Source organism: Trichomycterus rosablanca, chromosome 13 (genome assembly GCF_030014385.1).
Source record: "Trichomycterus rosablanca isolate fTriRos1 chromosome 13, fTriRos1.hap1, whole genome shotgun sequence".
Classification (NCBI taxonomy): domain Eukaryota; kingdom Metazoa; phylum Chordata; class Actinopteri; order Siluriformes; family Trichomycteridae; genus Trichomycterus; species Trichomycterus rosablanca.
The window spans coordinates 1,309,560-1,324,444 of NC_086000.1; the positions used below are offsets into that span (position 1 = coordinate 1,309,560).

A 14,885-nucleotide genomic window follows, 5' to 3' on the forward strand; every position below is an offset into this window, starting at 1 on the left:
TGGGGAGCGTCTCAAATCAGTCTAGTCTATTTTATCTGTGCTGGTTTATTGGTGTGTAGAGGTGTGTTCAGTACAGGGAGCACTGATGTGTGTGTGTGTGTGCGCGTGTGCATGTGTGTGTGTGTGTGTGTGTGTGTGTGTGCGCGCGTGCGCATGTGTGTGTGTGTGTGTGTGTGTGTGTGTGTGAGGTGTTTTTCCTCCCTGGGAGATGAAGCACAGTGGAGCTCCAAAAATACTCCGAACACACTCACACACACACACACACACACACACACACACTCACACACACACACACACACACACACACACACACACACACACTCACACACACACACACACTCACACACTCACACACACACACACACACACACACACACACTCAGGGTTGCCAGGCTGCTGTTTGCCTCTCCACATCCGTTTGTGACTGAAGTTCTGATGATGGTTCCTGACCTGCTGCTCCAGAGCTTCTGGATTTAATCTGCAGCTCATGACGTGTTTCATCACTCGGTTCATTTATTTATTTCATTAGGACTGAAAACAGATGAATAAATATAAATGTTTAACATAAACTAATAAAATCCTTAATCCTAAAATAAAAGGTTAATATTGTTCAGATTTGACATGGTGTGTAACAGTCGTGGTGACGGTGGAGCAGCTGTGTAACATTCATGACTCTCAGTTATGCTACCGGCCAGCCGGGCGCCTGTATAGACCAAAGGTGTCTGAGGGGTTTCCTCATGATTGCTCCACTTACAACCTCTGATCTCTGATGTCCTTCTTTTTGGGGTGTGATGCCCTCATTTTGAGGTCTGGTGTTCCTCCTGTTTGGGGTCTGATCTCCTCTTTAGGGTTCTGGGCACGACTCTTTTGTCCTCCTCTTTGGGGTGTATTGCCCTTTGTTTTGGGGTCTGATTCTCTTCTTTTTGGGGTCTGATACCCTCCTTTTTGGTCTGATGTCCTTTTTGGGCCCGGCTCTTTTGTCATTCTCTTCGGGGTCTGATGTTCTCCTTTTTGAGGTCTGATGTTTTCCTTTTTGAGGTCTGATGTTTTCCTTTTTGAGGTCTGATGTTTTCCTTTTTGAGGTCTGATGTTTTCCTTTTTGGGGTCTGTTGTCCTCCTCTTTGAGGTCTGATCTCCTCTTTTAGGGGTGTGATGTCCTTTTCTTAGGGTCTGATGTTCCTCCTTTTGGCACCTCGACTTTTTTTTTCTTTTGGAAATGCCGGAACAAGTCGATCCTGTTTGCATGAGGAAGTTTCTATTCAAATGTTCGGATTTGCAAACTTATCATACGTGGACGGTGCAGACGGCTTTAAGGGGTCTGATGTCCTTCTTTAGGGGGTCTGATTTCCTTTTTGGGGTTATGACCCGGATTTCTGTGCTCGTTTCGTCTGTGGAACGTTCTGCTCTTTTGAAGTGAAGTGTTGGGACGGGGCCCGGCGGTGCTCCTCCAGCTTTTAGGAACATGCTGAGTCTGGATGAGCTCAGCACCTGAGTCAGATCTTCTGATTATTCAGTTCCACACATCAGCAGTTTCTACTGAACTGTCAGGACCTCACACGTAGCTTTACTGGGTCAGTTTGGAATTCCGTAGTCCTGTTGGGGGTCTCTCGGTTGCGTCTCAAACTGACAGTCGGAAGGAAATGGGCGTGTCAGAAAAGTATGACCCCGCCCCGGCTTACTTTCTTCAATAAGCCAATCAAATCGTTTCATAATTAAAACCCGGACACTTTTATCGGACCATAAATGCTGGAATTTGTGCCAACGGGGGGTGAAAAGGCCTGACTCACGGTCTGCGTTCCGATGCATCCCATCGGAGGTCTTTAATCAGGTTGAGGTCACTGGAGTGCTTTGTGCACAGGAAACGGCCTTCCCTAAACTGTTGCTGCAAATTTGACAGCATAGAATTTGTTTTATATGACCGATGTTATATATCGATGTTATTTATATATATATACAGTGTATCACAAAAGTGAGTACACCCCTCACATTTCTGCAAATATTTCATTATATCTTTTCATGGGACAACACTATAGACATGAAACTTGGATATAACTTAGAGTAGTCAGTGTACAGCTTGTATAGCAGTGTAGATTTACTGTCTTCTGAAAATAACTCAACACACAGCCATTAATGTCTAAATAGCTGGCAACATAAGTGAGTACACCCCACAGTAAACACGTCCAAATTGTGCCCAAATGTGTCGTTGTCCCTCCCTGGTGTCATGTGTCAAGGTCCCAGGTGTAAATGGGGAGCAGGGCTGTTAAATTTGGTGTTTTGGGTACAATTCTCTCATACTGGCCACTGGATATTCAACATGGCACCTCATGGCAAAGAACTCTCTGAGGATGTGAGAAATAGAATTGTTGCTCTCCACAAAGATGGCCTGGGCTATGAGAAGATTGCTAACACCCTGAAACTGAGCTACAGCATGGTGGCCAAGGTCATACAGCGGTTTTCCAGGACAGGTTCCACTCGGAACAGGCTTCGCCAGGGTCGACCAAAGAAGTTGAGTCCACGTGTTCGGCGTCATATCCAGAGGTTGGCTTTAAAAAATAGACACATGAGTGCTGCCAGCATTGCTGCAGAGGTTGAAGACGTGGGAGGTCAGCCTGTCAGTGCTCAGACCATACGCCGCACACTGCATCAACTCGGTCTGCACGGTCGTCATCCCAGAAGGAAGCTGACGCACAAGAAAGCCAGCAAACAGTTTGCTGAAGACAAGCAGTCCAAGAACATGGATTACTGGAATGCCCTGTGGTCTGACGAGACCAGGATAAACTTGTTTGGCTCAGATGGTGTCCAGCATGTGTGGCGGCGCCCTGGTGAGAAGTACCAAGACAACTGTATCTTGCCTACAGTCAAGCATGGTGGTGGTAGCATCATGGTCTTGGGCTGCATGAGTGTTGCTGGCACTGGGGAGCTGCAGTTCATTGAGGGAAACATGAATTCCAACATGTACTGTGACATTCTGAAACAGAGCATGATCCCCTCCCTTCGAAAACTGGGCCTCATGGCAGTTTTCCAACAGGATAACGACCCCAAACACAACCTCCAAGATGACAACTGCCTTGCTGAGGAAGCTGAAGGTAAAGGTGATGGACTAAACCCAATTGAGCACGTGTGGCGCATCCTCAAGTGGAAGTTGGAGGAGTTCAAGGTGTCTAACATCCACCAGCTCCGTGATGTCATCATGGAGGAGTGGAAGAGGATTCCAGTAGCAACCTGTGCAGCTCTGGTGAATTCCATGCCCAGGAGGGTTAAGGCAGTGCTGGATAATAATGGTGGTCACACAAAATATTGACACTTTGGGCACAATTTGGACATGTTCACTGTGGGGTGTACTCACTTATGTTGCCAGCCATTTAGACATTAATGGCTGTGTGTTGAGTTATTTTCAGAAGACAGTAAATCTACACTGCTATACAAGTTGTACACTGACTACTCTAAGTTATATCCAAGTTTTATTTCTATAGTGTTGTCCCATGAAAAGATATAATGAAATATTTGCAGAAATGTGAGGGGTGTACTCACTTTTGTGATACACTGTATGTGTGAGTGTATACATATACTGTATATATATATATATGTTAGTGGGTGTGGCTAAAACACCAGATTTTTTTTTTTCATTCATTCATTCGCTTTCATCAGCTGACTTGTCCTGATCAGGGTCACTGAGTGTCCAGTTCCACCTGGGAACACTTAGCATGGAAGTACTAGGAAGGAACACCCTGGACAGGGTTTCAATCCATCTTCCCCACCTCAGACACAGCCAGTCATGTCTGTGTAGACGCCCAGACGTCTGAGATTAGGTCTGGATCCTGAAACATAAACCGTACGACCAAAAGTATTTGGACACCCTGTGTGTGATCTTTATAGCTACAACAACAGGCGCTAACAGTGCGTCTGTGGGAATTTGTGCCCGTTCGGGGAAAACACGACGTTGGTTGACGTTCCGGTTCAGTCCAGGGCTTGTGCACAGGGGCACAGTCATGCCAGAACATGACAGGTCCTTCCCTAAACTGTTCCTGCACATTCGGAAGCATGTCATTACCTTTACATTACTGATTAGAAGGGGCGTCCAGATACTTTTGACCGTACAGTGTAGAATCTGTTCGCACCAGGCTGAGATGTTTACTGAAGCTCTTCTGTCAGTCGCACCTCTTCCGAAAAAATGTAGCGCCTCTCAAGGACCTGAAGTTTACCTCTCGACCTGAGACACCCCACGCCGTCAGACCGGTTCTGTAGCTACCCCCCGCCCCCCTTCCACCGCGCGCTCAGCTCCAGCTTCATGCTAACGCGTCATTTACTTCAGAGAGACGTCTGCACCCTCTCAGCCCTCAGGGCCGCGCCCCGCCGCCTCGTGTTCGTAGCTTCGCTTCGAGGATCACAAAGTGCTGAGTGTGTTCGAGGTCAGGCTGAGGAGCGCCGTTACCTCATTCTGGTTACGCGACCATAGACGCACACGCCGGTCTGCGCGGCTGATGATGTCGCGTTACGCACAACGGCGACGCTCATGTTCCAGAACCGGAGACGTTTGGACCTCAGGTTTGATTCTTGTTCCTTGTATCCCAGAGCGCAGGGTCAGCCGTCGAGCGGCACCCCCGGGGCAGAGAGGGTCAAGGGCCTTGCTCAGGGGCCCAACAGTGGCTGCATAGCTGAGCCTGGATTTGAACTGATGAATAGCCCAAAGCTCCACCCACTGCGCTACCACTGTTCCAGAAGGGTGCTGATCTGTGGCCCCTTGGTCGACCTTAGGGCGAGGTTCGGACACAGGACGTTGTGACCGGCTCGGGTCACAAAAATCGAGCCCTGAATCAATCCTGGGTGACCCGGCAGTCCGGCAACGTCCACTAGACATTATTTTATAGCTCTGCTACCGGTCGGCTGGGCGCCCCCTAGTGGGCACGATCAGCAGAGGACCCTGGTTAGTAGCTCGAGGCGCCTGTACAGAAATGGAGATCAGCGCGTGACCGACCTCATACGAAGGAATACGAAGGGGTCGGTGGAGCGCACGCGTCGGAAGGAGGGCGTGTCAGGAGAATATACCCTCCTCATACACCATTAGGGTAGGAACCATTAGAGGAAGAGGAACTGGCTATGACTAAACTGGGAGGAAAAAGCAGAAATAAAAATAGCAAAAAAAAAAAAAAAGAACTTTATTTAAATGCAGTCGTGCTCGCCGGTGGTTCCTGGACCCCTCGTGCTCATCAACGTTCTGTTCCTCAGTGGAGGAAACGTTCCCAGGATTCCCAGTACAAAATAACGCTTTCTTTCACAAAAAATGAGGACGAGGGGTGAGCCGGGGGGGACACCGGGGGGAAACCGGGGGCCCGGGTGTTTCCTTAAATAGTGCCGCGCGCTCAGATCCACGGCCCGGAGACGAACATTCCTAACATAGCTGTGACCGCGACACCCTGAACTGCACAAACACTCCAGCGCCGGAGTTTCCACAGGTACAGCGAGACTCTCATTCCTGTCTCACTCTTATTTCTCTCTCTCTCGCTCACTCGGGGCAGCGCCACTTCCTGTCGGGCATCTCACCTGTTTTTGAGTCCGTCTCAGACACACATTTTAATATTATATTTTTGCATTTTTCCCTTTTCCTCCCAGTTTTAGTCATATCCAATTCCCCTTACTCCTGACCGAGGAGAGCCGTGACTAACACGGGCGCTTCTTTTCACCCGCACCGGGTGGGTATCGCGCACAGATGTCCGCTATCCCCCGTCTCTGTGCAGCGCCATCGATCAGCCAGCAGAGGTCGTGATTGCAGCAGCGATGAGGAATCACTACAGCAGACCAGACAGACCGGTGCCCGCCCGGCTGGTAGCAGAGCTGATAATCAGACTCGCTGGTGGGATAGCGCGTTTTACCGCTGTACCACACTGGACCGAGACGAACCGAGACTCATTCCTTTGCAGCACTAACAGTCTCCACTTTTCTGGGAGCGACTTCACGAGATCTTGGTGTGCTGTGCTAGTGTGTTAGACGGTGGGCGGGAGTTGTTATGCAGCCTCGTACACAGGAGGGTTCGATAACCTTTGTGTCCTTCGGCGTCGGTGGTTCCTCCTCGGACCGTGGTCGTCTGGCCATAACGATCTGGTCCTGATCAAAGTTCCTCAGGTCTTTAAGCTGATCAGATCTGCTTCATTCAACACGAGAACTACGAAGAGCCTCCATCAGATCCACATCTAACAGATCCCTCGTGCTGGGGGAGGGGCGGCTGTGGGGGTTCCTAATGTTTTGTTTTGGATGACTCTGACGTCCCGCCTGACTTCCTGTTTCGTGTCTGCTGCGCGTCTGCTAGCGCTGTGGCTAAAATAGAATCCCGCCGCAGAGCAAACGCTGCACGTGCGGCCCGTGACGGACTTCCCGCGACCCCCCGAATCAGTTCCAGACCTCAGACCGAGAGCGAGCGACCGTCACGCGCGCTGGAACAATAGCGACCGGGTGTCAGGGCGGCTTCCGTCCGCAGGTGTTTCCTCACCGTCGCGCGTCCATTCCAGTCCGTCCCGGCGTGAAAACAAACGTCTCAAACCCGCGTGTTTGGGTCGAGCGTCTGAGCTAAAATTAGAACGTCCTCCCCGCTAACGTCTCCGCCAGCGACACGGCAGACACGACAGCGCCTGATTCAGAGAAGCCCGGGCGGGGCCAGGAGGGCCACAGCGTCAGAGTGTTTAATACGAGCAATGTGCTAAAAGTATGTGGACACCCCCTTAATCATTACGTTTGGGTGTTTCAGCCGCACTTGTTGCTAACAGGGGAGTAAAAGCAGCTCCATGAAGGTACGTCTGGAGTCCCAACACCTTTGGGATGAATCGGAATGTCTGTCTGCTCACTGCTTCTGTAAGACAGCTGATTGAATTGAATTCAGTCACAATTGTAATTGTTTATATGTCCAACATGGGCACAAATACCCACAGACACACTCCACAATCTAGTCTAACTAGTAAACGATCCCGTGTCCACATACTTTTGACAATTTAATTCTTATGTATTTATTTATTTATGAGGGAGGGAGGGAGGGACGGGGTCTCATCTGTATCGTGAATGGAGAGACATGCTAAGCTTCGTTTGATTCCCTCCCCCCCCCCCATTCACATGAGTACAGAAATGACCGTATAGAAGAGACCCCGCTTGACCCTCTCTCTCTCAGACACGGCCAATTGTGTTTGTGTTTCTAATCATTCCGCATCGTGATTGGAGAGCCACGCTAAGCTTCTTTTGATCCCCCCCCCCCCCATTGACAGGTCGATTGTGTTTGTGTTGTGAGATTTGAACTCACGTGGCTAAACCGTCTGCAGCACTGTACCATCACTACGGGGTCCTATGACGGAGCGCAGGGCTCCGCCCCTAATGCGGGGTGTGCCCACCCCCTCGGACATGCATCCCAGCAGTTATGGTACAGCGCTCAAACCCGTAAGTTCGAATCTCGGCCACGTCTGAGGGAGGGAAGGTCGGACGGGGTCTCATCTGTACCCCGTATTATGTACGGAGAGACACACTAAGCTTCATATGATTTACCCCCCCCACACACACATTCACACCAGTACAGAAATGACCGTATAGAAGAGACCCCATGCGACCGTCCCTCCTTCAGACACGGTCAATTGAGGTTGTGTTTCTAATGACCATGCATTGTGATCGGAGGGAGAGCCACGCTAAGCCTCTTTCGATTTAACCCCCCCCACACACACACACACACACATTAATGCGAGTACATTAATGACCGTACAAAAGAGACCCTGTTCGACCTTCCCTCCTTCAGACACGGCCGATTGTGGGTGTGTTTTTAATCATCGCACATCGGGATTGGAGAGCCACGCTAGGCTTGTTTTGATTTAACCCCCCCCCCCAACAGTAGTACAGAAATTATCATACAAAAGAGACCCTGTCCGACCGTCCCTCCCTCAGACACGGCCGATTGTGGTTGTGTTTTTATACCATCACTGCTGGGTCCTGTGCAGTGTTCGCTCCCAGCGGGGTCAGGAGGTCAGATTTCGGTAGGAGTCCCGTCGTTCTCCCAGTGCTTACGTACGTATCTGAACTTTTCCACCTCGTTTCCTCTGCCACCCCCCCCCCCCCTCCTCTCCGTCTGGTTTTCCCGCCCCCGCTCTGCCGAAGGCATCGGGAGTCCGTTTAAGGTAGCGCCGGCGCTCGGGCGCAGCGTCTGGACGGGTGATCTCAGGACGATGGTATGCGTCTGAGTGGCGTGGTTTGGGACGCGACCGGCCCGTTCGGAAAACTGCTCATTCTTCCGCAGAGAGAGTGGATGTGTGGAACGCGGCGCATTCCTCCGAGCTGAGCTGGAGCGCCGGGGGGAGGGACCGGGCGGGGGGGACGCGGGGGTGAGAGGGGGGCGGATACACCCCCCTTGCTTTCATCCTGTACCTGTATATATATTTATATTTATTCATACTACATATATATATATATATATATATATATATATATATATATATACAGTATATATATATATATATATATATATATATATAGAGAGAGAGAGAGAGAGAGAGAGTCTGTATGTGTTACACTGATGAGCCAAAACATTATGACCACCCCCCTTTCCGGTCCTCATTTCCCCCTCTTAAGGTCCCAAATTTTCCCGTCGTCGAAACCCTAACTCTCTCTCTCTACACAGACACCCTTGAGAAGAAGGCGTGTCTAAATTCTTAAATTCTTAGCTCCCTCAAAATGCTCCTACTGAGGCGCCTTAATTCTGAGTGATGATCTGACTGAATCCTCTCAGGTAGGGTGTAGGGAGCAGGGCGTAGGGAGCAGGGCGTAGGGAGCAGGGCGGGTCACTAGGGCGTGTCGATCGGAGGGTTCGAGGGTCAGGGGGGCGTGTGTTAGTGTTAGTGTGATTCACTGTTGATTCACGATTCATGAGTCATGATTCCTGATTGGTGATTCATCTGTTCAGCGGATGACCACATGCTTCGCTCTGGTCCGTGGCAGAGTGGACGTGTGTGTGTGTGTGTGTGCGCGAGTGCGAGTGTGTGTGTGTGTGCGAGTGTGTGTGTGCGAGTGTGTGTGTGCGAGTGTGTGTGTGTGTGGGGGGGGTGTAAGGAGACTTTAAGGAGGGGTTTTACATAAATACTTGGAAGGAAGGCAGAGAAAATCTGCTCACTGTTTCCATTCTCCCTCCCCGAGCTCCCCTCCGGCTCTGGATCCGTCCTGAATGAGCGAAAGGAGAGAGAGGGACACGCAAGAGGGGAAAAAGAGAGAGAGGGACGTGAGAAAGGGGAAAAAGAGAGAGAGGGACGTGAGAGAGGGGAAAAAGAGAGAGAGGGACGTGAGAGAGCAGAAAAAACGCGCGCGAGAGAGAGAAATGTCTGATCTGCTGCGCTTTAGTGTTTTACGTTGTCGTTTGATTCATTATGTTGATCTTTATCGATCGATCTCTTGGTCTGATCCGAGTTTGAATCATTTTGAGGTCAGCCAGTCGGGATTCAAACACACGACCTTTCGATTGACAGTCGAGAGCTCTACCCCTACCTTGACTTTAATTTACCCCCTCCGTGTCTGGGTTCTACTATCGTTGCTCTTCTGGTGTTTATAATATTTACATTTTTGGGATTCAGCTTTTTTATCTTACTGTATACAGTCTAAGCAATTGATGGTTAAGGGCCTCGCGCAAGGGCCCAACAGTGGCAACCTGGCAGTGGTGGGGCTTGAACCAGCAGCCTTCTGATTGTAGTCCTGTACCTTAACCACTAGACCAAACAAATGACTTGTTTATTTGTTGAGGTGCCAAAAATAACGGTTCGCATTTCATCTCCTATTTAGTCATATCCAGTTCCCAGATTGTATTTCACCTGTACTCCTGACCGCCCCTCCGACACGTGTGCAGTACCGACCGCTTCTTTTCACCTGCACCGGCGGGTTCATACGGAGATCCGTATCATGCACAGAGTTACTCACAGATCTCCGTTATCCCCCGTCTCTGTGCAGCGCCTCCATCAGCCAGCAGAGGGCGTAACTGCAGCCGTTATGAGGAATTAGTGTCCGTATAGGCGCCCGGTCGGCCGATAGCACAGCTGAAATCAGAAACTGAGACGTCAGCACTGGTGTGCTGGGGCTGTTTTATCGATACACTCAATCAATGAATGGTTGCGACTCCTCATAGTTCTGGTGTTGAACCCAGCGGATGTGATTAGTGTATAGACTTGAGGGACCAGTAGATCTACCGTGGGTCCTGGTGCCACACGCCGGTGGAAGTGCCCGGGCATTAGAACCGGAAGGTCAGGTGGCGTGGCGGACGCCGGGCACGTGTGCAGGGTTTAGCCGCGGGCGGGGCGGCGTGATTAGACGTTTCCAGAAGGGTCCGACACGGCGGTGATATCAGGGCTTCGTGAATAACGCATGGCATCACCCGCGGCACGCCAGGTAAAAATGGAAGCGCCAGAAAAAGTCCAGGAGGGACATTTAATCACCGCCGTCTGTCCGTCTGAGCCCGACCGCTTTAGAGCACTGGAGTGTGTGTGTGTGTGTGTGTGTGCGCATCTGCACGTGAGGGTTCTAAACACGCCGCTACTTTAATCCCTCCCAAACGAAACCAGCATGACGTGTTAGCACGTTACATCGCTTGAGCCACCTAGCGCCCCACAGTGGCGCTTTTATGAAGCGTAACCAGACGTTTAACAATCGGCTAATGGACGGTTCGCTCACTTCCAAGAGCTCGAGCCTTTAAATAACAGGCTAAAAGCTAAACCCCTCCTCAGGACACGCCGCTCCGGAGGCGCGTGCACTCTCCCCAAACTCGTCCTCTATTTGTAGCGAGGGACGAAATGTCCGTGACCCGGGAGTATCTATAGCCGAGCGTTTCTGAGACGCGCCACAATAGCGCAGATATGTATAGACGTTCACGTAACAGAATAGGGAGAAAAGATCAGATGGTGATCCGTCCTCGTCCTCTTACGTCCTGGTCAGGGTTGTGGTGTGTGCAGCACTGGGTACGAGGCAGGAACACCCCGAACAGGGCGCCATTCCGTCACAAGGTTTCAGCCATCCCAGATATTGGCATTCATGTCTGTGTAGATGCCCGGCTGGCAGATAGCACCGCTGAGATTCGAACCCGGATCTCAGTAATGGTGGGCAAGTGTAATAAACTGCTGCACCACCTGAGCACTTAAATGATCAACAATTTATTATTATTATTATTATTATTATTATTATTATTATTATTATAGTAATTTATTTTTATTCTTTATAGTAATATTACTGTTGTTAAATAATGTTATTGTTATTGTGATTCTTTTTATTTATTTATTATTCAAATTATATTATTATTATCAAATTTTATAATTGACTAACTATTAATTATATAATAGTAATAATAATAATTATTATTTTATTTATTATATTTTTCTTATTAATAATAATATTATTATTACTTATGAGTGTTCTTATTGTGTTATTATTATTATTATTATTATTATTATTTTATAAATATTATTGTTATTTTATTATTAGTAAAAGGAAATGTTATTATTGTTTATTATATTATTATTATTGTTGTTGTTATTTTATTATTATTAACTGTATTATTTTTATTTAGAAGTGCTATTGCTGTTATTATTATTAGTAGTATTAATATTATTTATTATTATTGTTTTGTTATTATTATTATTTATTATTATTATTATATTATTAATAATAATAATATTGTTGTAGTTATTATTAATATTATTATTATTACTTATTATTATTATTATTAATAATAATATTATTATTAATATGATATATTATTATTTATTATTATTATTATTATTATTATTTATTATTATTATTATTTATTATTATTACTTATTATTATTATTATTATTATTAATATTATTATTATGATATATTATTATTATTATTATTTTTATTATTTTTTAATTATTATTATTTATTATTATTATTATTTATTATTGTTATTATTATTATTATTTACTATTATATTGTTATTATTGTTTTGTTATTATTATTATTATTATTTATTATGTTATTTTTTTAATCATCTCTGACTCTTTACTTTCCTCGCTCTGTTCCAGCTCTGATTGGTCAGTGGCAGACCGAGCCGAAGGAGCGTCTGATCTCCCTGGTCCTGACCCACCTGCCCCTCCTCAAACCGGGCAACAGCGAGGCCAAGAGCGAGTACATGCGCCTGCTGCCCAAAATCCTCACCCACACCATCGAGTACGGCCGGCACCTGGAGGAGAGCAGGCAGCTCCTGTCCTACGCCCTCATCCACCCGGCCACGTCGCTGGAGGACCGTGCCAAGCTCGCCCTCTGGCTCAACCACCTGGAGGAGCGGGCGGCGACCCGCACCCCCGCCGGAGGAGATTCGTTAGAGCGAGCGCCCTCCTCTCATCACCTCTACAGCCAGCACCAGCGCTACGGCTCTGACGACCGGCTCAACGGCTGGCAGGGCTCCAGGGACTCGGGCATCGCCACCTGGCACTCGCAGCAGCAGCAGGGATGTGAGAACGGGCACCTGATGCTCTACCCGTCATCCTCCGTCCCGGCCACCATCAACACCGTGGGCACAGGAAGTGGAGGGAATTCCAGTAAGTGTGTTTGCTCTTAAGGTGGAACGTTTGTGCCCGCGGAATTCACGCCATGCTCGCGGTGGGTTCGGTCAGTGAGGGTACGTTAGGGCAGTGGGGCGGCCTAGTGATCAGAAGGTCACTGGTTCAAGCCTGAACACCTGACTGAACGTATCTGTGGTCAGTAGTTGGACGTATCTGTGGTCAGTTATTGGATGTGTCTGTGGTCAGTTATTGGATGCGACTGTGGTCAGTTATTGGATGTGTCTGTGGTCAGTGATTGTCAGTGATTAAACATATCTGAGGTCAGTGATTGGATGTGTCTGTGGTCAGTTATTGGATGCGTCTGGTCAGTTATTGGATGTGTCTGTGGTCAGTGATTGTCAGTGATTAAACATATCTGAGGTCAGTGATTGGACGTATCTATGGTCAGTGATTGTCAGTGATTGGACGTATCTATGGTCATTGATTGTTAGTGACTGAATGTATCTGTGGTCAGTGATGGTCAGTGACTGGACGTATCTGTGGTCAGTGACTGGACGTATGTGAGGAGGTCAGTGCTGGACATGTCTGTGGTCAGTGATTGGACGTATCTGTGGTCAGTCATTGGACGTATCTGAGGTCAGTGATGGGACGTATTTGTGGTCAGTGATTGGATGTATCTGTATCTGTGGTCAGTGATGGGACGTATCTGAGGTCAGTGATTGGACATATCTGTGGTCAGTAATTGGATGTATCTGTATCTGTGGTCAGTGATGGGACGTATCTGTGGTCAGTAATCGGACGTATCTGGTCAGTGATGGGACGTATCTGTGGTCAGTGATGGTCAGTGACTGGACGTATCTGTGGTCAGTGATGGGACGTATCTGTGGTCAGTGATGGGACATATCTGTGGTCAGTAATTGGACGTATCTGTGGTCAGTGATGGGACGTATCTGTGGTCAGTGATGGGACATGTCTGTGGTCAGTGATTGGACATATCTGTGGTCAGTAATTGGACGTATCTGTGGTCAGTGATGGGATGTATCTGTGGTCAGTGATGGGACGTATTTGTGGTCAGTGATGGGACATGTCTGTGGTCAGTGATGGGACATATCTGTGGTCAGTAATTGGACGTATCTGTGGTCAGTGATGGGACGTATTTGTGGTCAGTGATGGGTCATGTCTGTGGTCAGTGATTGGACATATCTGGGGTCAGTGATGGGATGTATCTGTGGTCAGTGATGGGACGTATCTGTGGTCAGTGATTGGACGTATCTGTGGTCAGTAATTGGACGTATTTGTGGTCAGTGATGGGACGTATCTGTGGTCAGTGATTGGATGTATCTGTGGTCAGTAATTGGATGTATCTGTGGTCAGTGATGGGATGTATCTGTGGTCAGTGATGGGACGTATCTTTGGTCAGTGATTGGACATATCTGTGGTCAGTAATTGGACATATCTGTGGTCAGTAATTGGACGTATCTGTGGTCAGTAAATGGACGTATGTGAGGTCAGTGACTGGACGTATGTGAGGTCAGTGCTGGATATTTCCAGTGTAGAATGTGAGGCTGTTATTTGTCCCTGATTGAGGTAACAGCTGAAGTTATAAATAAAAGCCCATTTAAAGCTCCCGGCTCCACCAGACCCCCTTTATTTTAAACTGCTCCGTCTGTCTGGGACAGAAAGCCTGCTCGATCATGGACACTGTACTGACTCCTACCTCTAGATCATCTAGAAAAAACGACCTGACCACAAATCAGACGTTCCTGCTAAAAACTAAGATCCTGGAGGGAAATCTCCTGTCTAGAAATATAAATCTCATCCATGGGTAGTCCATCACTGACTGTGAGGGTCTCCTTCATTTGTAGTAGGAGTGATTATCTGGAAACCAATAACAGAGCAGAGCCACTGACCAGCCGGGTGTCCACACAGACACACCCCGGTCATGTTTGAGGGAGGGAAGGTCGGACAGGGTTTCTGCCCGCTGATCTTTATGCACCTTCATGACTTTGTGGTCAGTGATTTGTACGTATCTGTGGTCGGTGATTGGACATATCTGAGGTCAGTGAATTGTACATATCTGTGGTCAGTGACTGGAAGTATTTTAGGTCAGTGACTGGATGTATCTGTGGTCAGTGACTGGAAGTATTTTAGGTCAGTGACTGGATGTATCTGTGGTCAGTGATTGGATGTATCTGTGGTCAGTGATGGGACGTATCTGAGGTCAGTGACTGGATGTATCTGTGGTCAGTGATGGGACGTATCTGAGGTCAGTGACTGGATGTATCTGTGGTCAGTGATTGGATGTATCTGTGGTCAGTGATGGGACGTATCTGAGGTCAGTGACTGGATGTATCTGTGGTCAGTGAT

The 14,885-nt window shown here is 48.0% G+C and overlaps 1 protein-coding gene across 3 annotated transcripts in view; it reads left to right on the forward strand.

Annotated features, from left to right (window-relative positions):
• samd4a (sterile alpha motif domain containing 4A) overlaps positions 1-14,885 on the forward strand; it is a 36,462-nt gene that overhangs the window by 2,229 nt on the left and 19,348 nt on the right. For all 3 annotated transcript variants that reach the window (XR_010014241.1, XM_063006866.1, XM_063006867.1), the window contains exon 2: positions 12,039-12,554. Coding sequence is in view for 2 of the 3 variants with exons in the window: in XM_063006866.1 (XP_062862936.1) it covers positions 12,039-12,554 (516 nt within the window). In the remaining variant the exon portion in view is untranslated. The remainder of the gene's footprint in view (positions 1-12,038; positions 12,555-14,885) is intronic.